General features: G+C 38.3%; 1 protein-coding gene and 1 pseudogene across 2 annotated transcripts; one reads left to right on the forward strand and one right to left on the reverse strand.

Annotated features, from left to right (window-relative positions):
- The first annotated feature begins 541 nt into the window (after positions 1–541).
- Positions 542–1,743, forward strand: LOC147369191 (olfactory receptor 6E1-like). The gene has a single exon (XM_086413803.1). It carries the CDS (start codon positions 775–777, stop codon positions 1,741–1,743), a length of 969 nt encoding a protein of 322 aa, XP_086269929.1. The 5' UTR covers positions 542–774.
- A 2,526-nt stretch (positions 1,744–4,269) lies between these two features.
- On the reverse strand, positions 4,270–5,196 carry LOC147369192 (syntaxin-17 pseudogene; annotated as a pseudogene). The gene has a single exon (XR_015168652.1). The product of XR_015168652.1 is annotated as a syntaxin-17 pseudogene (transcript).
- Positions 5,197–23,541: the final 18,345 nt, after the last annotated feature.

A 23,541-nucleotide genomic window follows, 5' to 3' on the forward strand; every position in this document is an offset into this window, starting at 1 on the left:
AAAATTCAAAAGTTTCATTTTTCTACTCCCTCCTAGCTGAGTATTTGCTCTGTCTCTCTGAATTTTAAGAAACATATAATAAATATTGACAAGTCATTTATTTAAACCTTTCCCTTACTCTTGAAATACCTGTGAATATCTCATTTGCTATAAGATGTGATTCTACATGGAAATTACATAAAGTTGACTTATAGTGGCCAATCTAACAATACAGTGTCTAGAACTTGTAAGTCAAAAGTAATGAACATATTATATAATCATGTTTAGTTGTTTATTTTAGCATTTTTCTTCTCAATGATAAGCCAGCTTTGAAAGACATTTCGCACATATATAATCATATAGAATTAGACTTTATTGCAACTTTTCCAGCACTCTGAATTGCTTTACATCTGAATGGATTAAGGACACTGTGATGTGTTTATCCCAAAGGACACTCTATGCATCTGTTCACAAGACTTCTAAAGAACTAAATTCACTGTTAGGTTCTCTACACTGGGGGGAAACTCACAGGTCTTTCAATAGGATATTTATCACAATCTTATTGTGGAACTAATTCAACTATTATGAGTGAATTTCACACTTGAACTCTTATATCTGGCACAGTTTATCTCAGAAGATGTTTATACACTGGAAAAATAATTATTTGTTTTTATTGTTTTTCTTTCATAAAAAGAAAATATAGTTAAAATCTATATGTGGATTATTTCCAAGATTTAGATACATAGACCAATCATAAACTTCTTTTTTTATTATGCCAGGCAGAAGTGAGAACTTATGGATCAAAGAAACAAGACCATTGTCACTGAGTTCATTCTTCTAGGATTTCAGAACGGGAAAGAAGTAGAAATTCTTCTTTTTTCTGCATTCCTGCTTATGTACATGACATCTCTGATTGGCAACACCATGATTATCCTTTTGGTGTGTGGTGACTACCGTCTGCATTCACCCATGTATTTTTTTGTAGCCAATCTTTCTTTCCTTGAGGTTGCAATTACCTCCACGGTGATGCCTAAGATGTTAGCCAACACATTTTCCCTCACCAAAGCAATATCCTTTGTGGGATGTCTTACACAGTCTTTCTTCTACTTTCTCTTGGGCTCCACAGAATTCTTCATCTTGGCTGTTATGTCCTTTGATCGATACGTTGCCATCTGCAACCCACTGAGGTATGCCATCATCATGAACAAACAAACATGCATATCATTGCTTCTGGGATCTTACATAGGTGCATTTTTGTCAATTTTGGTCTCATCAATATTAACTGCCCCTCTGCCCTTTTGTGGGCCAAATGTAATTAATCACTTCTTCTGTGACAGTGCTCCTGTGCTAAAGTTGGTCTGTGCAGATATCTCTGTGGCTGAGCTGGCTGACTTTGTCTCCTCTGTTTTGTTGCTATTGGGTTCCTTGCTCCTGACAGGAGTGTCTTACACATATATTATTATTACTATCTTTAGAATTCCCTCTGTCCAGGGACGACATAAAGCTTTCTCCACCTGTGTTTCACATATCACTGTAGTAACACTTTACTATGGAAGCTCCATCTTCATCTATGTCCGCCCACAAAAGGGTAATGTGATGGATGTTAACAAATTTGCCACAGTGCTAAACACCATTGTGACACCAATGTTGAATCCTTTCATCTACAGTCTTCGAAATGAGAAAGTGAAAGATTCCCTGAGAGATGGTGTCAATAAATATGTGATTACGCTAACAAATTTAAGATCTTTAAAATCTAAAAAATGATATCTTTACAACAAAGATATCTTCATGTCTGGCATTAAAGTTATTTTATCATGTAATCACTTCCAAATTAATATGCTCACATAAAGAAGGACTCCCTTTGTGGCTCAACTGGTAAAGAATCCGCCTGCAATGTGGGAGACCTGGGTTTGATCCCTGGGTTGGGAAGATCCCCTGGAGAAGGGAAAGGTTACCCATGCCAGTATTCTGGCCTGGAGAATTCCATGAACTGTATAGTCCATTGGGTCGCAAAGAGCTGGACATGATTGAGTGACTTTTTTGCAGGGGCTTCCCTTGTAGCTCACTTGGTAAAAAATCTGCCTGCAACGCAGGAGGCCTGGGTTCAATTCCTCGGTTGAGAAGATCCCCTGGAGAAAAAAATGGCAACCCACTCCAGTATTCTTGCCTGGAGAATCCCATAGATAGAGGAGCCTGGTGGGCTACAGTTCATGGGGTCATAAGAATTGTACACAACTTAGCAACTAAACCTTCCATAAGGAAGGAATTAGGAGAGCATATGTTACTTTCCTATCTCTCACCAGGTTCAACTAATACTGATTCATACAGATCTAAAAACTTATACATATATTCATAACAGACACACACATAATGAGAGAGATGAGTGATAAATATGTGATTATTCTATTTTCCTATGCCTCTAGTGTTTTAAAAATCAAATGCATGTACAAGCAAATGATTTAAAGTTAAACAATGCCAGGATTGGATGTCTCTGGTTTAGGCAATTCCTTAACTTCACCGAAGAACATTAAAAAGAAAAAAAAAAAAACATATACTTTTAAAAGTATCATTATTTTTTACAATTAATACATATGTATTGCCTTAATAAAATAATATAAACATTATTTGAATTTAATTTGAAATATTGTTATATATATTATTTATTATTTAAATTTTTATTTAATTCTAGACTGATCTACTCATGGTTCCATATTCCATATCTCTTACAGTGTATAACTATTATGCTCCTATTTCTGTGCCAGAGTGTGATGAGAAATCTACCTGTGGCAAAAGAATTCACCAAAACTTAGAAGCTAATCATTCACAGAAAGAATAGAAGAGTGACAGAAACATATCAGATTTTTCTATCCAAAATCTTTTTTTCAGGATGGTAGGAAATTAATATAGCCACTGAATTTTCATGTAAAATCATTTATAAGAAGAGATTTTTAAAATGCTAATGTTAATGGTGCACTGGGACGACCCAGAGGGATGGTACCGAGAGGGAGGAGGGAGGAGGGTTCAGGATGGGGAACATGTGTATACCTGTGGTGGATTCATGTTGATATATGGAAAAACCAATACAATATTGTAAAGTTAAAAAATAAAATAAAATAAAAAATTTAAAAAAAAGATAATCTGCAAATTTCAACATAACAGCCAGATCACATTACCTTTTCACTATTTGAAGGAACCTGTAAAATATCTTAATTTCGATATTTGGCAAAACTAATACAATATTGTAAAGTTTAAAAATAAAACAAAATTAAAAAAAAATCTTAATTAGATATAAGAGAGGAAGTCATTTCAAAATTGGAGAAGGCAATGACAACCCACTCCAGTACTCCAGTGCTTGGAAAATCCTGTGGACAGAGGAGGCTGGTAGGCTGCAGTCCATGGGGTCGCTAAGAGTCGGACACAACTGAGCGGCTTCACTTTCGCTTTTCAGTTTCATGCATTGGAGAAGGAAATGGCAACCCACTCCAGCAAGTGGAGAATCCCAGGGATGGGGGAGCCTGGTGGGCTGCTGTCTATGGGGTCACACAGAGTCGGACATGGCTGAAGTGACTTAGCAGCAGCAGCAGCAGCATTTCAAAATTCTTAGTTGAATGTGACGTACAATCCATCATTGTTACTATAAATTATACATTTCACAGGAGCCAAATTGTCTCCTGTAAGAAACAAGTAATTTTTTTTCCATTTTCTTACACTATTTATTTGCTTTACCATATAATATTGTTAGGCAAAAATGCAATAGAGCTCACCAAATGGATTCCATTATGCAGTTCACTCATGCTCCTTGCTAGATCCTGTTTTCCCTATTTGATATGAAAAGCTCTTAAACTTCCATTCTTTTCTCTGCTAAAATGCCTAAATAATCTACATTTAGGAGAAAAAGAAACATATTTATAATATGCTTAATCTCGGAGTCTCCAAGTCAGGGTCATGGAAGAAACTGTTCCAAAAACTACCCTTCCATAACCCAACATGTCCACACATCACAAGTCCTTATTAAAGTTATGGGTTCAGTTTTCACATTTCCAGGTAAAAATTCTTTTCCCTGCCAGCCTTTATACTTACCTGACAAATACTGTCAGCCTCAGGCCAAGCTCCTAAGTCTCTCACAACTCCATTAATATCCAGCAAGCAACAAAATATATCCCCTTATCACAGTTCAATCCCACTTGAGTATCTGTAGCCACTGTTTCAATATAATTATATTCTGAAAGCCAACTGAGTGTCCAACAGCAGCAAAGGTCCTCATTAGGATAGACATGCTTGTGTCAATAATTAGTAAAGTTTGGTTTTTAACTGCGTTTTTTTGTCAGTTGGGCTGGGGAGAGCTGGACAGCTGGAAGTGAGCTTCCCAATCATTTTCTGTTTTGTTTTTGTTTTTTTTTTTTGTATCACTTTTCCACCTGTGAAGCGCAACACCCCACCACCAAGTGCAGCTGCAATTTCTGACACTTTGAAGCATCAAGGAGGCCAATCTGACCCTTCACCACTCCTCCTATGAGTGCGCCTGCCACAGGTAGGGCTGCCAGCTTGTATTTTTCAGCCTTCCCCCATGTTTTGGTTCCCTCTTCAACATTCACAGCAGCACTGTTGACATGGTCTTCAGTGCTGTCAATCTTCTCCTGCTGAAAATTCACTAGGAGAGAGAAATCAGTGGGACCAGTTGGTTAAGTTCATTTAAGTCCGCTTCTAAGGTCTCCCATGATTCTGCAGTATTTTAATCTTGAGGCGTTTCAGGCAACACATACATCTGAGTCATACTCTGAGGATCAGCTTCATCTTCAGTAGTATGAAATGTTGTCAGTCATGGATCTAAAGAAGGCTGTAATAAAGTTTCTTCATCATTAAATTGTTTCTTAAGTTCTTCTACAGATGCTAGATGGAGTTGGAAAAATCCTGCTGTTGCAGCTGACGCGTTTTCAACAGAATCTATCATTCTCTTTAGAAGTCTTAGGTCACCCTTTTGGACTTTAAAACAAAGCGTCTCCATTCCTCCAATGTTGCAGCAGAGTTGCTGAACTGTACGTCCTGCATTGACATGCTCTTCATGTACTGGTCCCATGTTCAGCACCTCTAATATTTCTCAATATTTATCTGGCACTTTCGTAACATCTCCAGGTCTGTTGGGATTGCCATTTTAGTAAATTTCTGGATAGCTGGTTCAGGAAGGCATAATTTCACTTTTTCTTCATCTTCAGACATGCTTAAAATATGTTGTGCTTCTCCTATTTGCAATAACTGTCTTCTCCACTTATGCAGAAAAACCTCCCACAACGGTGCTTGAGGCATGGCACAGATATGGGGGCCAAAACCAAGTAATTTTGAAAGTATTCTATTGGCATAGAAGGTGGTTTAAATGCACAAATCATAAAGATACTCTTCTCATATACAGCCTCAGTTTTTGACCATTGAATACTCTGTAAATGATCCAAACATGTCTTTAGTCTGTTATTTAAAAAACCCAGATATAAAGAGCTACAATGATCTGTATTTATTTGTCAGTGTCAGCTTCTTTATAATCAATTTTCCTAATTCCTAGATATTAATTTTCTACCCTCCATTTCTCTGACTTGAAAATCTTGACTGTCCCTCTTTTAGTAAAAATAATGATCGATAACAATATTTTCATTTATATTAAAACAATAACTCAAAATGCACTGTTGTTCCTCAGCACCTAGCATAGTACCTGGTACATAACATTTTTCAATAAATTTTTGAATATTAAAAAATATCATTATCTTAAATATCTCAAATGCTAAAGGAGTATTAAAAGCCTATCTCATTCTACCTCCATCCTGTACCAATTCACTGTACTGAAATTATTAGAAATGTTCATACTTCAGAATGTCAGTGGTTGCAACCACTCTACCTTGCTGATGTCTTGTCATCTTGCTGGTAAGTAATCTAATTTCAAAATTTTATTTTGAGAAAAATGGAGCTGAATCCAAAGAGAACTCTTACAGCCACTAGATAATAGGGCTATCTCATCAGTGGGACAAAGTAATATGCCAGTTTCTGTCAGTCACTGATGAAGAACTGAGTACAGAATATATTAGATCTTTGGTGCCATTATTCTGCTACACAGATGGGTACAAGAGGCCATTAACAGCTTTCAGGCAAGAAATACTGGTATTTGAGTGAAAGTTAGCTTGTATAAGGGATTTCTCTGGTGGTTCAGTGTAAAGAATCCACCTGCAATTCAGGAGACACAGGAGACATGGGTTTGATCCTTGGGTTGGGAAGATCCTCTGGAGAAGGGCATGGCAATCCATGCCAGTAGTCTTGCCTGGAAAATCCCAGGGACAGAGGAGCCTGGCAGGCTACAGTCCATAAGGTTGCAAAGAGTCAGACATGAATGATGAGACTTAGCACGTTTGCACATAGCTTATGTAAAATGAAGTATTGTAGTTCTTCAGTGGTTTCATCTATTTTCTACAACTATGCTGCTGCTGCTGCTGCTAAGTCGCTTCAGTATGTCCGACTCTGTTCGACCCCATAGACAGCAGCCCACCAGGCTCCTCCGTCCCTGGGATTCTCCAGGCCAGAACACTGGAGTGGGTTGTCATTTCCTTCTCCAATGCATGAAACTGAAAAGTTAAAGGGAAGTCACTCAGTCGTGTCCGACTCTTAGCTACCCCATGGACTGCAGCCAACCAGGCTCCTCCATCTATGGGATTTTCCAGGCAAGGGTACTAGAGTGGGTTGCCATTGCCTTCTCAGTCTACAACTATGATATGTGTTGAAAAGATTTAGAAATTTCCAGGGAATGAACCACCCATTTCTCATTTGTATTCTTCCAATCATCCAAAGAAATAATGATTATCATTTTAGATCTAATTTTTCAGAGAAAATCAAAGGGCAAATGTTTTTATCTCATTATATTAGCTAGTATACACTTGTGAAAAGTGAAAGTGTTAGTCACTCTGTCATGTCCTACTCTTTGTGACCAAATGGGCTCTAGCTAAACAGACTCTTCTATCCATGTAATTCTCCAGGCAAGATTACTGGAGTAGGTAACCATTCCCTTCTCCAGGGGATCTTTCACACCCAGGGATTGAATCCAGGTCTTCTGCATTGCAGATAGATTCTTTACCATCTGAGCCACCTAGGAAGCCCAGTGTACACTTGTAATCTAAATCAAATAGGGATACTTCAAGAAGAGGATGTTAAAGGATAATAGTGCTCATTAATATGGAGGCAAGTATTATAACAAAAATTTATTAAGTTAAAAATTGAAGCATGTAGAAAAGCATACAGAAAATCTAGATGGCTAAATAGAATAAATATAATTTGGTTTAATGTTTGATGTTTATTAATAAGGGAAGTAATTTATCACTTTAACACAAAAGGAGAAAATAAAATGTATCCTCATCTCTAAAGAGGATAAGGCAAAAGAGGATAAGGCTATATTTCAACCATCTACTACAAAGCAACTTTAAATAATGAAAACAGAGCATTTGCTGGTTTCTTACAGTCAATGATTATGTGAGCAACTCAAATATAAACAAACAAAATTAGTTTGTTTCATATATTTTTAAAATCTCAAAGAAAAATTGATATTCTCATGTCTTTATAAATAAATTACAGGTATATAGGAAGAAATAGTCTTTCAAATGATATTTTCACAAAATAGAAGAAGAGGAACCCCTTCCAACTGATTTAATCCACATTAAAATAATAATAACTTATAAGAACATTACAAAAATAAAAAAAATTCTTAATGAATTCAACATATGTTTCTCATAATATTAGCAGTCCATTCAAACTCAAAAGGATGACATGTCATATTTTACTGCCGCTGCTGCTGCTAAGTCGCTTCAGTGGTGTCCGACTCTGTGCGACTCCATAGATGGCAGCCCACCAGATTCATCTGTCCTTGGGATTCTCCAGGCAAGAACACTGGCGTGGGTTGCCATTTCCTCCTCCAATGCATGAAAGTGAAAAGTGAAAGTGAAGTCGCCCAGTCGTGTCCGACTCTTAGCGACCCCATGGACTGCAGCCTACCACGCTCCTCCGTCCATGGGATTTCCCAGGCAAGAGTACTGGAGTGGGTTGCCATTGCCTTCTCCGTCATATTTTACTAGGTTTTTATTATAAAAATGTTTTGCTGTTTACATCTTCAAAAACCAACCAATTAATGCAGCAATTACTTATTGGATGAGAAAATTATATTATTGGATGCAGAAAATGGTTAAGAACATACTACATTCTACAATGTATATGTATGTCAAGTTATTAAATTGCACATGTTAAATACAATATGTATAAAACTTTTGTCAATTATACTTCAATAAAACTTAAAAGAAGCTAGTTGTCATGTGGAAGGGGATTTGGAATAAAGAACTTTGTATGATGCAAATTAAGAGTGCCCAAGCCTTTCCCAAGTCTTTTTTTTTTTTTCTAATTTTATTTTATTTTTAAACTTTACATAATTGTATTAGTTTTGCCAAATATCAAAATGAATCCGCCACAGGTATACATGTGTTCCCCATCCCGAACCCTCCTCCCTCCTCCCTCCCCATACCATCCCTCTGGGCCGTCCCAGTGCACCAGCCCCAAGCATCCAGCATCGTGCATCGAACCTGGACTGGCCAAGTCTTTTTTCTAAAGTCACCATGAATATCCAGCCACAAAACCAGGGAGAAACAAAAAATACATCCCCTCTTATTTAAGGGAAACCCTCAGTGGCTAAGTGGTAAAGAATCATTCTGTAATGAAGAAGACTTGCAGGAGATGTGGGTTCGATTCCTGGGTTGAAAAGATCCCCTGGAGAAGGAAATGGCAAGCCACTCCAGTATTCTTGCCTGGATAATCCCATGGACAGAGGAGCCTGGCAGGATACAGTCCACGGGGTCGCAAAGAGTCAGACACGATAGCAGCTGAGCACACATGCACATAAATTAATTAAGGCAATATCAATATTACTGTCATATTCCAAAGTAATGAAATCAGCTTATGATTCACATTTCAGCTTTGTTATGTCAATTCAGTTCAGTTGCTCAAGTCATGTCTGACTTTTTGCAACCCCATGAACCTCAGCATGCCAGGCCTCCCTGTCCATCACCAACTCCCAGAGTCCACTCAAACTCATGTCCATCGAGTCAGTGATGCCATCCAACCATCTCATCCTCTGTCTTCCCCTTCTCCTCCTGCCCTCAATCTTTCCCAGCATCAAGGTCTTTCCAAATGAGTCAGCTGTTTGCATCAGGTAGCCAAGTATTGGAGTTTCAGCTTCAACATTAGTCCCTCCAATGAACACCCAAGACTGATCTCCTTTAGGATGGACTGGTTGGATCCTCTTGCAGTCCAACTTTGTTACGTTGCTTTATCCAAATCAAGTTTCCTATCTTAGTGACATACCTAGCTGTAACTTGATGTATTAAAATCGTAATGTAGTAAGAACATATATAGTCATTTTCTTATGTTATAGTTACTTTTTAAAGAATTAAAATCTTAAAGTTAGTAGCAAGAAAGAAATTACAAAGATCAGAGCAGAAAAAAAAGTAAAATAAAGGAAGGAAACAATAATAAAGATAAATAAAACTAAAAGTTGATTCTTTGAGAAGATAAACAATATTGACAAACCATTAACCAGACTCATCAAGAAAAAAGAGAAAAGATTCAAAGTAACAAAATTAGAAATGAAAAAGGAGAGGTTACAACAGACAAGAAAGAAATACAAAGAATCATAGAGATGATTATGAGCAACTATATGGCAATAAAATAGACAACCTGGAAGAAATGAACAGTTCAATCTTCCAAGACTGAACCAGGAGAAATTATGAACAAGCCAATCACAAGCCCTGGAATTGAAGCTGTGAAAAAAAAAATCTCCCAAAATACAAAAGCCCAGGGCCAGATGGCTTCACAGGTGACTTCTATCAAACATTTAGAGAAGAGGGAATGCCTATCCTGAAATTATTCCAAAAAAATTGCAAAGAAACACTTTCAAACTTATTCTATGAGGCCAACACCACCCCTACACCTAAACAAGATAAAGACATCACAAAAAAAAGAAAAATGTAGGCCAACATCACTGATGAACATAGATGCAAAAACCTCAGCAAAATTTTAGCAAACAGAATTCAGCAGCACATTAAAAAGATTGAACACCATGACCAAGGTGGCTTTACCCCAGGGCTGAAGGATTCTTCAATATATGCAGATCAATGAATGCAATAGACCATATTAACAAATTGAAAGATAAAAATCATGTGGTAATCTCAATAGATGCATAAAAACATTTTGACAAAATTCAGCAATAATTTATGAAAAAGAACTCTCCAAAAAATGGACATAGAAAACCCTACCTCAACATAATGAAGGCCATACATGATAAACTCACAGCAAGCATTATTCTCAATGATAAAAAACTGAAAGCATTTCCTCTATGATCACACCCACTCTATTATTCAACATACTTTTGGAAGCCCTAGCTATGGTGATTAGAGAAAAAAATAAAAGGAGGAAACTGGATTGGTTAAGAAGAAGTGAAACAAATGTCATGTACTAATGTGTATAATCATGATGGTGTGATCATTGAACTAGAGCCAGACATCCTGGAGTGCAAAGTCAAGTGGGCCTTAGGAAGCATCATTATGAACAAAGCTAGTGGAGGTGATGGAATTTCAGTTGAGCTGTTTCAGACCCTAAAAGATGGTGCTGTGGATGTGCTACACTCAGGCCACTGGAAAAGGTCAGTTTTCATTCCAATCCCAAAGAAAGGCAGTGCCAAAGAAAGTTCACACTACTACACAACTGCACTCATCTCACAGGCTAGCAAAGTAATGCTCAAAATTCTCCAAGCCAGGCTTTAACAGTACATGAAATCAGAACTTCCTGATGTTCAAGCTGGATTTAGAAAAGGCAGAGGAACCAGAGGTCAAATTGCCAACATTTGTTGGATCATCGAGAAAGCAAGAGAGTTCCTGAAAAGCATCTACTTCTTTACTGACTATGCCAAAGCCTTTGACTATGTGGATCACAACAAACTGGAAAATTCTTAAAAAGATGGGAATTTCCTTGCAGACTACATTACCTGCCTCCTGCAAAATCTGTATGCAGGTCAAGAAGCAACCGTTGGAATTGGATATGGAACAACAGACTGGTTGCAAACTGGGAAAGGAGTACATCAAGGCTGTATATTGTCACACTGCTTATTTAACTTCTATGCAGAATACATCATGAGAAATGCTGGGCTGGATGAATCACAAGCTGGAGTCAAGATTGCCAGGAGAAACATCAGTAACCTCAGATATGCAGATGACACCACCCTTATGGCAGAAAGCAAAAAAGAACTAAAGAACCTCTTGAAAGTGAAAGAGGAGAGTGAAAAAGTTGGCTTAAAACTCAGCATTCAAAAAACTGAGATCATGACAACCCATCACTTCATGGCAAATAGATGGGGAAACAATGAAAACAGTGACAGACTATTTTGGGGGGCTCCAAAATCACTGCAGATGGTGACTGCAGCCATGAAATTAAAAGACGTTTGCTCCTTGGAAGAAAAGCTATGGCAGCATATTAAAAAGCAGAGACATTATTTTGCCAACATAGGTCCATCTAGTCAATGCTATGATTTTTTCAATAGTCATGTATGGATGTGAGAGTTGGACTATAAAGAAAGCTGAGCACCAAAGAATTGATGCTTTTGAACTGTGGTGTTGGAGAAGACTCTTGAGAGTCCCTTGGACTGCAAGGAGATCAAAGCAGTCAATCCCAAATGAAATCAGCCCTGAATATTCATTGAAAGAACTGATGCTGAAGCTGAAACTCCAATACTTTGGCCACCTGATGTGAATAACTGACTCATTTGAAAAGACCCTGATGCTGGGAAAGATTGAAGGCAGGAGGAGAAGGGGATGACACAGTATGAGATGGTTGGATGGCATCACCGATGTGGTTGACGTGAGTTTGAGTAAGCTCCAGGAGTTTGTGATGGACAGGAAAGCCTGTCGTGCTGCAGTCCATGGGGTTGCAAAGAGTTGGATGTGACTGAGTGACTGAAACTAATTCTCTATTTAGCAAATTGTTATAAACCCAAAGAGAGGCAAATGTTTGCCAGCCTCAAACTTAATGTCCTTAACTTGAATACTGAAAACAGATATATGTATATTTTCAAACTGTTTAAATTTGATAGCTTTATAATGGTAAGAATGGTTTTTATTTCTGTTTTCTAGCAAGGTGAACAGTTAATTACTTTCTCATCAGAAGAGTTTATATAAATCCTTTAATTAAAATATTATGAGTAAAAGTTCAGTTGTTAAAATTATTTTCATAGCTTCAAACTTTATAGAAATATAGAAAAACTATCCCATAAATAAACTAAACAATAAAATTATCTGTCATATTACTGTGATAAAAGAGTTACCCCAAGTTTAGTCAAACTTGTTTTCTTCAGCTAATTATTTTGGTTTTATTTAGTTAGCATAGGTCTAGCTGGTGTTCTTGATGTTAACAGCCCTACATGCAAGTACTTCCCTGGGGAATCTCTCCTTCTTTCAGGAATTCTCCCCAAGAGCTTTTCAAATAAATTCAGAATACTTATTTCTCCTGGCAGTTCTATCATCTCAAACAATAAATAGGATGACTTCTATTTTCACATTCTCTTCATCTTAGGTCACAAGAGGGTATGATTTTACTTTATCAACTTGTTCTATAAAGTTTGTCAGAAATAATATATCTATAAAGGAATTACCACACTATCAACATATTTGAAAAGTTCAATTCATATTTAAGAATTAGAAAAGAATCACCAAGAGGATGATGATTCACACTAAATTAAAAGCTGGTTCTAAATTTAATATAGCCTGGAACTAAATTAAATGCTAGTTCTCTTCTTAAAAAGCACACACACACATTGCATCACCTATCTTTAGAGAATGTACTTATAAGACGGATCTTGTTTAATAAACTTAATATTGACTATGTTTCTGAAAAGTCAGTCAGTTCACTTCAGTTCAGTCTCTCAGTCGTGTCCGACTCTTTGCGACCCAATGAGTCGCAGCACGCCAGGCCTCCCTGTCCATCACCAACTCCAGGAGTTCACTCAGACTCGCATCCATCCAGTCAGTGATGCCATCCAGCCATCTCATCCTCTGTCGTCCCCATCTCCTCCTGCCCACAATCCCTCCCAGCATCAGAGTTTTTTCCAGTGAGTCAACTCTTCGCATGAGGTGGCCAAAGTGCTGGAGTTTCAGCTTTAGCATCATTCCTCCAAAAGAAATCCCAGGGCTGATCTTCAGAATGGACTGGTTGGATCTCCTTGCAGTCCAAGGGACTCTCAAGAGTCTTCAACACCACAGTTCAAAAGCATCAATTCTTCGGGGCTCTTCACAGTCCAACTCTCACATCCATACATGACCATAGGAAAAACCATAGCCTTGACTAGATGGACCTTTGTTGGCAAAGTAATGTCTCTGCTTTTGAATATGCTATCTAGGTTTGTCATAACTTTTCTTCCAAGGAGTAAGCGTCTTTTAATTTCATGGCTGCAGTCACCATCTGCAGTGATTTTGGAGCCCCCCAAAATAAAGTCTGACACTGTTTCCACTGTTTCCACATCTATTTCCAATTAAGTGATGGGACCGGATGCCATGATCTTCGTTTTCTGAATGTTCAGTTTTAAGCCAACTTTTTAACTCTCCACTTTCACTTTCATCAAGAGGCTTTTGAGTTCCTCTTCACTTTCTGCCATAAGGGTGGTGTCACATGCATATCTGAGGTTACTGATATTTCTCCCGGCAATCTTGATTCCAGCTTGTGCTTCTCTCAGCCCAGCATTTTTCATGATGTACTCTGCATATAAGTTAAATTAGCAGGGTGACAATATACAGCCTTGACGTACTCCTTTTCCTATTTGGAACCAGTCTGTTGTTCCATGTCCAGTTCTAACTGTTGCTTCCTGACCTGCATATAGGTTTTTCAAGAGGCAGGTCAGGTGGTCTGGTATTCCCATCTGTTTCAGATTTTTCCACAGTTTATTGTGATCCACACAGTCTAAGGCTTTAGCATAGTCAATAAAGCAGAAATAGATGTTTTTCTGGAACTCTCTTGCTTTTTCCATGATCCAGCAGATGTTGGCAATTTGGTCTCTGGTTCCTCTGCCTTTTCTAAAACCAACTTGAACATCAGGAAGTTCACGGTTCACATACTGCTGAAGCCTGGCTTGGAGAATTTTGAGCATTACTTTACTAGCGTGTGAGATGAGTGCAATTGGGTGGTCATTTGAGCATTCTTTGGCATTGCCTTTCATTGGGATTGGAATGAAAACTGACCTTTTCCAGTCCTGTGGACACTGCTGAGTTTTCCAAATTTGCTGGCATATTGACTGTAGCACTTTCACAGCATCATCTTTCAGGATTTGAAATAGCTCCACTGGAATTCCATCACCTCCACTAGCTTTGTTCGTAGTGATGCTTTCCAAGGCCCACTGACTTCACATTCCAGGAAGTCTGGCTCTAGGTCAGTGATCACACCATCGTGATTATCTGGGTCATGAAGATAGTTTTTGTACAGTTCTGTGTATTCTTGCCACCTCTTCTTGATATCTTCTGCTTCTGTTAGGTCTATACCATTTCTGTCCCTTATCGAGCCCATCTTTGCATGAAATGTTCCCTTGGTATCTCTAATTTTCTTGAAGAGATCTCTAGTCTTTCCCATTCTGTTGTTTTCCTCTATTGCTTTGCATTGATCGCTGAGGAAGGCTTTCTTATCTCTTCTTGCTATTCTTTGGAACTCTGCATTCAGATACCTATACCTTTCCTTTTCTACTTTGCTTTTCACTTCTCTTCTTTTCACAGCTATTTGTAAGGCCTCCCCAGACAGCCATTTTGCTTTTTAGCTTTTCTTTTCCATGGGGATGGTTTTGATCCCTGTCTCCTGTACAATGTCACAAACCTCAGTCCATAGTTCATCAGACACTCTATCTATCAGATCTAGGCCCTTAAATCTATTTCTCACTTCCACTGTATAATCATAAGGGATTTTATTTAGGTCATACCTGAATGGTCTAGTGGTTTCCCCTACTTTCTTCAATTTCAGTCTGAATTTGACAATAAGGAGTTCATGATCTGAGCCACAGTCAGCTCCTGGTCTTGTTTTTGTTGACTGTATAGAGCTTCTCCATCCTTGGCTGCAAAGAATATAATCAATCTGATTTCGGTGTTGACCATCTGGTGATGTCCATGTGTAGAGTCTTCTCTTGTGTTGTTGGAAGAGGGTGTTTGCTATGACCAGTGCATTTTCTTGGCAAAACTCTATTAGTCTTTGCCCTGCTTCATTCCGTATTCCAAGGCCAGATTTGCCTGTTACTCCAGGAAAGTAAATGTAAATTAATAAAAAATTGAACAGTTTAGAAATGTGTATTTTTATGGATTTTTCCTCTGAAATATGAATGTATTTGTAGTCTCTACTTAGTCCCTTTCATATTATACTGTATATATTTGGGTTTTGTAATTTCCTTATAAAAGATACCTAATGTCTCCAGTCTGTACCAGTACCCAGTGTTTTTCATTTTTCTTTTATTCTTTTAAAATTTTTATCCTGGCCAAGTTGTTCTAACTTTTACTTCTACTGTTGAGAAGCAGATACACTTTTCTGTAGATAGGAAGTAGACAATGAAAAGTGTTATGAAACGTTTTGCTCCTACAGGAGAAAATAGACTTTAATTCAACTGTTATGAAAAAAGTGATAGTTTTAATATATTATTTTTTTAAAGTTTCTCATTAGGCCAAATGAAACACTTATGAAATATCAACAGATATCTATCTTAATAAACTGAGTGGACATAATTTCCAAAAGAGTTATCTACACTACAATTATATGTATTACCAATGGAAGACCTCAGTAAGTTCAAGCTACTGTTGTGCATCTGTTCTTCCCTCAGGTGTGTGGAAGTTTTGAAAATAAAGGTATGCTTAAATTGTGTACACAGGTTTAAATATGAGCTTACTGTGAATAAAAAATAACATAAAACTGTACAAAGAAGCTGAATAACATTACCTGGACAAAAAAGTTTATCGAACTAAGTTGTTAGTTTATTACATGGCTTGATGATGCTTTGGATTATTAATTTTATCAATTGATACAACCTGCTTCAGAGTTAGATACAGTGTTCTGAAAATTTGCGGCAGAAATGTCACATTTATTCAGAAAGAACACATCATATTTTAAACTCTGAAAAATACAGCCAAGTACCTCCTGAATGAAGCATGTATGTTTTAGGTTAATTCCACAAACCAATATCATAATTTTATAACTCAGATTTTTGAAAATCAATATTATTGATTTATAGAAGTTTGAGATTGTTGGAAACATAAAAGAGTATTTGTGTGTGTATACTTATCTTAGTAATGATTATAAAGCTCTGAAATATATATTGTACATTTTATTCAAAATATTCTATTTAGGGGAAGGTAACAGTTTTAGATATATGTTTATTTTGTATAAAACCTTTTGTCTTTATTGTATATTGGTTTTGATTATTTAGCTATTAAAATATCTTTTAAAATTCAATTACTCTTCTCCATTGTTAAGAAAAATTAGAGAGAGCAAAAGAATTTGCAGTAGCAGTGCTTGAAGTAGTTAAAGATTTAAGCAAAATCAGTGACTGTACAGGCTCCATTTATATTCTGATTGCTAATTATATTGCAAAGATTCATGAATCCATTAAACAAGGAAGTATCAACCCCAGCATCTATGCTACATAAATATATGATTTGAAGCAATTTTTATTGACTCATTTTTATGTTACTGTCAAAATTATACTAGTGATGCTATAAATTAATTTTCAAATTTGATCTATGTATTTACCATTGTGAGTAAAGCTTTGTCCTTCTGCCTATTTCTACAGTTCATTTAATTCTATCAGTAATACTTTTCATTCAAGAAATTTGTTAAGAAAAAATTGTATTTTTAGAAATGTCAATATGATATGAATATTGAATTTACTCATATCATAATTACATGACTATGACTAACATCAGAGTTCTTATTCCAGGAAGTATCTTGTAATGGATGTGGGAAGAAGAAATTAAAGACGTAGTTTTAAAAAAGGTAGCATGTTAATTCTGATAGTACAGATATATTAAAAACATTGGAAGCTAAAGGAGATTAGTTAATAACTTTGAGCAGGGTTGTAAGAAAAGTACCCAGATGTGCTGAAATATTTAGTCTAAAATTTTAAGGGATGTGTAGTCTTGTTTGATATAGATAAGAAAATTAAAAGAATAGACAAAGTGTATAGTGAGGAGTGATTTCTGAAGGGTCCTGAATTTTTTGATAAAGACAATATAGTTATTTGTTTGAGACACATAGGTAATTTTGGACTTAGTTGCTCATGTCCAGAAAAGAATGTTAGAACCAGATGCTGAGAATAACTTTCTGATATCACCTGGAGTGTGTAATAGAAAGCAGAGGATTTACATATTAGGTAAGTTTCTCATTGTAGATCAGTTCAGTTTAGTTCAGTTGCTCAGATGTTTGCGACCCCATGGACTGCAACACACCAGACCTCCCTGTCCATCACCAGCTCCCAGAGTTTACTCAAACTCATGTCCATTGAATCGGTGATGCCATCCAACCATCCCTTTCTCTGTCGTCCCCTTCTCCTGCCTTCAATCTTTCCCAGCATCAAGGTCTTTTCCAATGAGTCAGCTCTTCACATCACGTGGCCAATGTATTGGAGTTTCAGCCAAGTTTAAACCAACTTTTTCACTCTCCTCTTTCACTTTCATCAAGAGACTCTTTAGTTCTTCTTTGCTTTCTGCCATAAGGATGGTGTCATCCGTATTTCTGAGGTTATTGATATTTCTTCTGGCAATTTTGATTCCAGCTTGTGCTTCATCCAGCCCAGCATTTGTAGATAAGAGCAATGTATAATGGTACAACTATTTTAATCAATTAAATAGTAATAGAAATTATTGTCTGAATAATGTGCCCTTCATAGTCAAAAGAAAACTTGCATTGTTAGCATAACCAGGATGCTGTGGAGATGTTATCTGTATGAGACAAATGTAGTTACTCATGGCTAGGATGCCTGTGCCTGGATTCATTCCAGAGGTCCAGTGACTCAATGAATCTGATCCCTCATTGGGTTAGAAATCCCTATTCCTGCATCAATCAATCTCCTATTAGTGGGGTTTACCAGTAAATATGGAGGAAAGTAGAACCATCTCCCCCAAATAGCGCACCAGAGAATCATTTTTATCTAAGAAGTTTCTCCAACTCATGTCCATTAGAGAAAACAAAATGGCAACTACACTTTATGATCAACATAAAGTCTGAAGATAAATTATAAGCCATTACAATTTTGCAAGATAATTAGGACTTTAAAGGAAAACTGTTTACTAAAAATGGACAGAATAGATGAGAGTTGAGAAACATTTTTATATACTTTATTTATTTCAATTGGAGAATAATTGTTTTACAATATTTTGTTGGTTACTGCCATACATCAACATGAATCAGCCATAGGTATACATATGTCCCCTTCCTCTTGAACCTCCACTCTATCCCACCCCTCTACATTGTCAAAGAGCACCAGATTTGAATCATACAGCAAATTCTCACTGGTTATTTTACATATGGTAATGTATACATTTCAATGCTACTCTCCCAATTTGTTGCATCCTCTTCTTCCCCTACTGTGTCTACAAGTCTGTTCACTGTACCTGTGTATCCAATACTGCCTAGCATACAGGTTCATCAGCACCATCTTTGTAGATTCCATATATATATATATGAGTTAATACAAGATATTTGTTTTCCTCTTTCTGACTTACTTAACTCTTTGTAATAGGCTCTAGGTTCACCCACCTCACTAGAACTGTCTCAAATGTGTTCATTTTTATGGCTGAGTAATATTCCATTGTGTATATGTACCACCATGTCTTTATCCATTCATCTGCTGATGGATATCTAGGCTGCCTCCATGTACTAGCTACTGTAAATAGTGCTGTAGTGAATATTTGGGTACTTTATCAATTGTGGTTTTCTCAGGGTATATGCCCTCATGCGAAGAGTTGACTCATTGGAAAAGACTCTGATTTTGGGAGGGTTTGGGGGCAGGAGGAGAAGGGGACAACAGAGGATGAGATTGCTGGATGGCATCACCGACTTGATGGACATGGGTTTGGGTGAACTCCAAGAGTTGGTGATGGACAGAGAGGCCTGGCATGCTGCAATTCATGGGGTCACAAAGAGTCTGGCTCGACTGAGCGACTGAACTGAACTGAACTAAAAGAAGGACTTTGTTTTTAAAACAAACATGGCCAGAGACCCTGAGGCAGGGAAGAGATGTGTCATGGTGGAGGTGAAAGATTGTGTGTATGGATCAAGTTGTTACTTACCTAAGATCCTATTTCTCAGAGTTTTTGCTCTAGAGTAAAAAATCACAGGGCTTGAAATCTTACAGCTCAAATAGAACATATAGCTCAAGAGGTAGACTGTAACTTATACTACTTCAAGCATTAAACCTGCCAGTTTTAAGAAAACATTTAGGTCTCAGAGGAGTCAGACTGAGGCTTCTCAATCCAGCTCCCATAGAACAGCTCCTATTCCCAAGGAATGGGCCAAAGATTCTGAACCAGCAGAATTCCAATGAAACACCCCTTGTTTCTGAATGAATGGGCCAAAGGCTTCTCAGTTCCCAGAGGAGCAGCCTCTGATCCTGAAGAAATGGCTTGAAGGCTGGTCAATTATAGTCAATACAGTCTGATTTCAAAATGAGACTGAAATGTAAAGTCAACACTCAAAAACGTAATAAGGTCTTAATCAGAAATGATAAAACTTAAAATAGATACCAAATAAAGCCTGGAGCGGAGAAAGCAATGGCACCCCACTCCAGTACTCTTGCCTGGGGAATCCCAGGGATGGGGGAGCCTGATGGGCTGCCGTCTATGGAGTCGCACAGAGTCGGACTCGACTGAAGCGACTTAGCAGCAGCAGCAGCAGCAGCAAAGCCTGGAGAACTTCAAAATACAAAGAAGGAAGAAGATCAAAACCAGGAGAAGTAACTTCATATTTCAGGGTCAATGAGAAAAATAGTTGTTATTAAACCAAACTTGGGTCCACTCATCCACTAGCAGTAAAGACAATCTACTTGAAACTGTGCAACTCACATTGGAATTTGAGCCTACCATCTTTTAACTGAGATCACACAAGTGGTTTCAGGACTTAAAGAAGCTCAGATTCTTGATGTCTCATCATAGAAAGAATTCATCAGAAGACAAAGTGATAGGTAAGAAGTGGATTTATTTAGAGGGAAACACTCCACAGACAGAGTGTGGGCCACCTCAGAATGCGAGAGTGGCCTCAAAGTATGGCATGGTTAGATGTTATGGGGTGAGTAGTCTCATAGGTTAATGAATGGGAGGATTATTCCAACTATTTGGGGGAAGGGGTGGAGATCTCCAGGAATTGGGTCATCACCCAGTTTTTGGTCTTCAAGGTCAACCTTAGAACTGTCAGTGTGTCTATGAGTGTCTCATTTAGCTTGCTGATGTGTTACAGTGAACCTATACTGAGGCTCAAGGTTAGTGGATTAACTCATTTGCCATCTTGGACCTATTTGGTTATAATCAGTTTATATCATACCCTCAGGCCGTATCTTTCTTTTAAAGTTTGTACCCTGTCTTCTTACCTCCTGTTTCACATTGACACTGGGTTATGGTAAAGTACAGCATTTATTGCAGGGCATCAAGCAAGGAGTCAAGGGAAGCTAGTGTTCAAAATGCCTAGACTCCCTGATAGATTTCAGGAAAGCATTTTTAAAGGAAAGGTGAGGGAGGTGGAGTCCCAGGGTATGCAATCAACTCATGAACAAGTCTCTGGTTGGTTGATAGTGAGGTAACAGGGCAGTGTCACAGGGGTTAACAGTTACAATTCTTGTGTTGTTGTTGCGGGTGCATCCTGGTTAAGCCAAGAGTTATAGTAAGAGAATTTAGGGCCCATGAAAGTCCTGATTGATAGGCTAAGGAATTTAGAAGCTATTTATTTGGTATTTAGTGGATATATGTGTTTACTGCGCTCGGTCATGTCTGATTTTTTATGACCCCATAGATGGTAGCCTGCCAGACTACTCTGTCCATGGAATTTCCCAGGCAAGAATACTGGAATGGATTGCTATTTCCTCCTCCAGGGTACTTTTCCTGATCTAGGGATTATGGCGATTGCAGCCATGAAATTAAAAGATGCTTACTCCTTGGAAGGAAAGTTATGACCAACCTAGATAGCATATTCAAAAGCAGAGACATTACTTTGCCAACAAAGGTCCGTCTAGTCAAGGCTATGGTTTTTCCTGTGGTCATGTATGGATGTGAGAGTTGGACTGTGAAGAAGGCTGAGCACTGAAGAATTGATACTTTTGAACTGTGGTGTTGGAGAAGACTCTTGAGAGTCCCTTGGACTGCAAGGAAATCCAACCAGTCCATTCTAAAGGAGATCAGTCCTGGGTGTTCATTGCAAGGACTGATGCTAAAGCTGAAACTCCAATACTTTGGCCACCTCATGTGAAGAGTTGACTCACTGGAAAAGACCCTGATGCTGAGAGGGATTGGGGGCAGGAGGAGAAGGGGACAACAGAGGATGAAATGGCTGGATGGCATCACTGACTCAATGGACATGAATTTGAATAAACTCCGGGAGTTGGTGATGGACAGGGAGGCCTAGCGTGCTGCGATTCATGGGGTCGCAAAGAATCAGACATGACTGAGTGACTGAACTGAAATGCGGGATTGTGCCTGCACCTCTTGTGTCTCCTGCATTGGCAGGTAGATTCTTGACCATGGTGCCACCTTGCCAATGTATATTCATGGTCATCAAGTATTTTATTTTCTCCACTTGGTGATGGTTTTAACATCTGTAAAGCAATGAGATACTTTCGAAAGGAGCTAAAGCAAAGGATATAGGGGAGGAGACTGCCTCTGGAAGGCCTCATAAGATCCTGAAGGAACAGTGGGTTCAATTGTGAGGACTGCTCCTGTTTACTCACCAGCCCTGGAGTCATCAGAATCTCCTTTGCTCACCATATGGTTCACCAAAATGTTCAGTTCAGTTCAGTTCAGTCACTCAGTTGTGTCAGACTCTTTGCAACCCCATGAACTACAACACGCCAGACCTCCCTGTCCATCACTAACTCCCGGAGTTCATTCAAACTCATGTCCATCGAGTTGGTGATACCATCTAGCCATCTCATTCTCTGTCGTCCCCTTCTCCTCCTGCCTCCAATCCCTCCCAGCATCAGAGTCTTTTCCAATGAGTCAACTCTTTGAATGAGGTGGCCAAAGTATTGGAGTTTCAGCTTTAGCATCAGTCCTTGCAATGAACACCCAAGACTGATCTTCTTTAGGATGGACTGGTTGGACCTCCTTGTAGTCCAAGGGACTCTCAAGAGTCTTCTCCAACACCACAGTTCAAAAGCATCAATTATTTGGCACTCAGCTTTCTTCACAGTCCAACTCTCACATCCATACATGACAACTGGAAAAACCATAGCCTTGACTAGACGAACCTCTGTTGGCAAACTAATGTCTCTGCTTTTCAATATACTATCTAGGTTGGTCATAACTTTCCTTCCAAGGAGTAAGCGTCTTTTAATTTCATGGCTGCAATCACCATCTGCAGTGTTTTTGGAGCCAAAGTAAATAGACATCTAGCTATTTCTCCAGCAAAACTGGGTTTATTTGGGATCAGCAGAGACTTGCACTTCAGGGTCTGCAACCATGGTGATGTTACTGAAAGGTGTGGGGTCCACTTGCTTGTCACTCAAGCACCAATAAACAGGCTAGGTTGGTGGAAAGGAAAATTTGCTTTGCAGATTCGGCAACTGAAGGAGAGGGCAGGCATCTGTCCAAAAGTTGACTCCCCCCACAGACAATCAGTCGGTAAGAGCTTTTATAGTCAGGGGAGGGGAAGAAGGGGTCGATAGGTTACATACAGAAAGAGCATAATCAGCTCTGACAGTCATCTTCAAATTGGTCATCAGTGATCTGATCTAGTATCATCATGGTTGTTTTTAGTAAACTTAATATTCAGTTCCAGGGTCAGTTTCTTTCCAGTTCTTGGAATTGTGGCAGCTTATGTCATGGATATAGTCTGGTCATCATGTAGTTAACTTCTCCACCTGAGGTTTCAGTATCTATAAAACATCTCACGGGATATGGCTCAGAATATTATCTACAGCCCTTAGAAAGACTATAGCCATAAAGGTCCTTGACTGTGCTTATTGACTACATTATTATAATTTGGTCCCCTTTGACTGCTTTCCTTTGTTTCTGCATACTATCATTTCTCTGATTAAACTTATTCTTTGACTAAAGTTTTGTGCAGACAAAAGGCCGGCAGAGGACATGGGAGGTAAAGACCATAGGGTCCTGTTCCATTTCAATGAGGCACATGCAAGTGCCCACACAGCAAGAGAAGGAAAATTCCTTTACAGAGGGAAAAAGGAATTTGTGAGGGTTATGTAATAAATGAAGAGTCCATGGCTTTTCATTGACTGAGTTGTTGCCAGGAAAGAAGAGGAGGCCATTCTTATTGGGCACTGCT

Source organism: Bos grunniens, chromosome 7, assembly GCF_055505025.1.
Source record: "Bos grunniens cultivar Pamir isolate PY7600 chromosome 7, Bosgru_T2T1.0, whole genome shotgun sequence".
In the NCBI taxonomy this organism is placed as follows: Eukaryota; Metazoa; Chordata; class Mammalia; order Artiodactyla; family Bovidae; genus Bos; species Bos grunniens.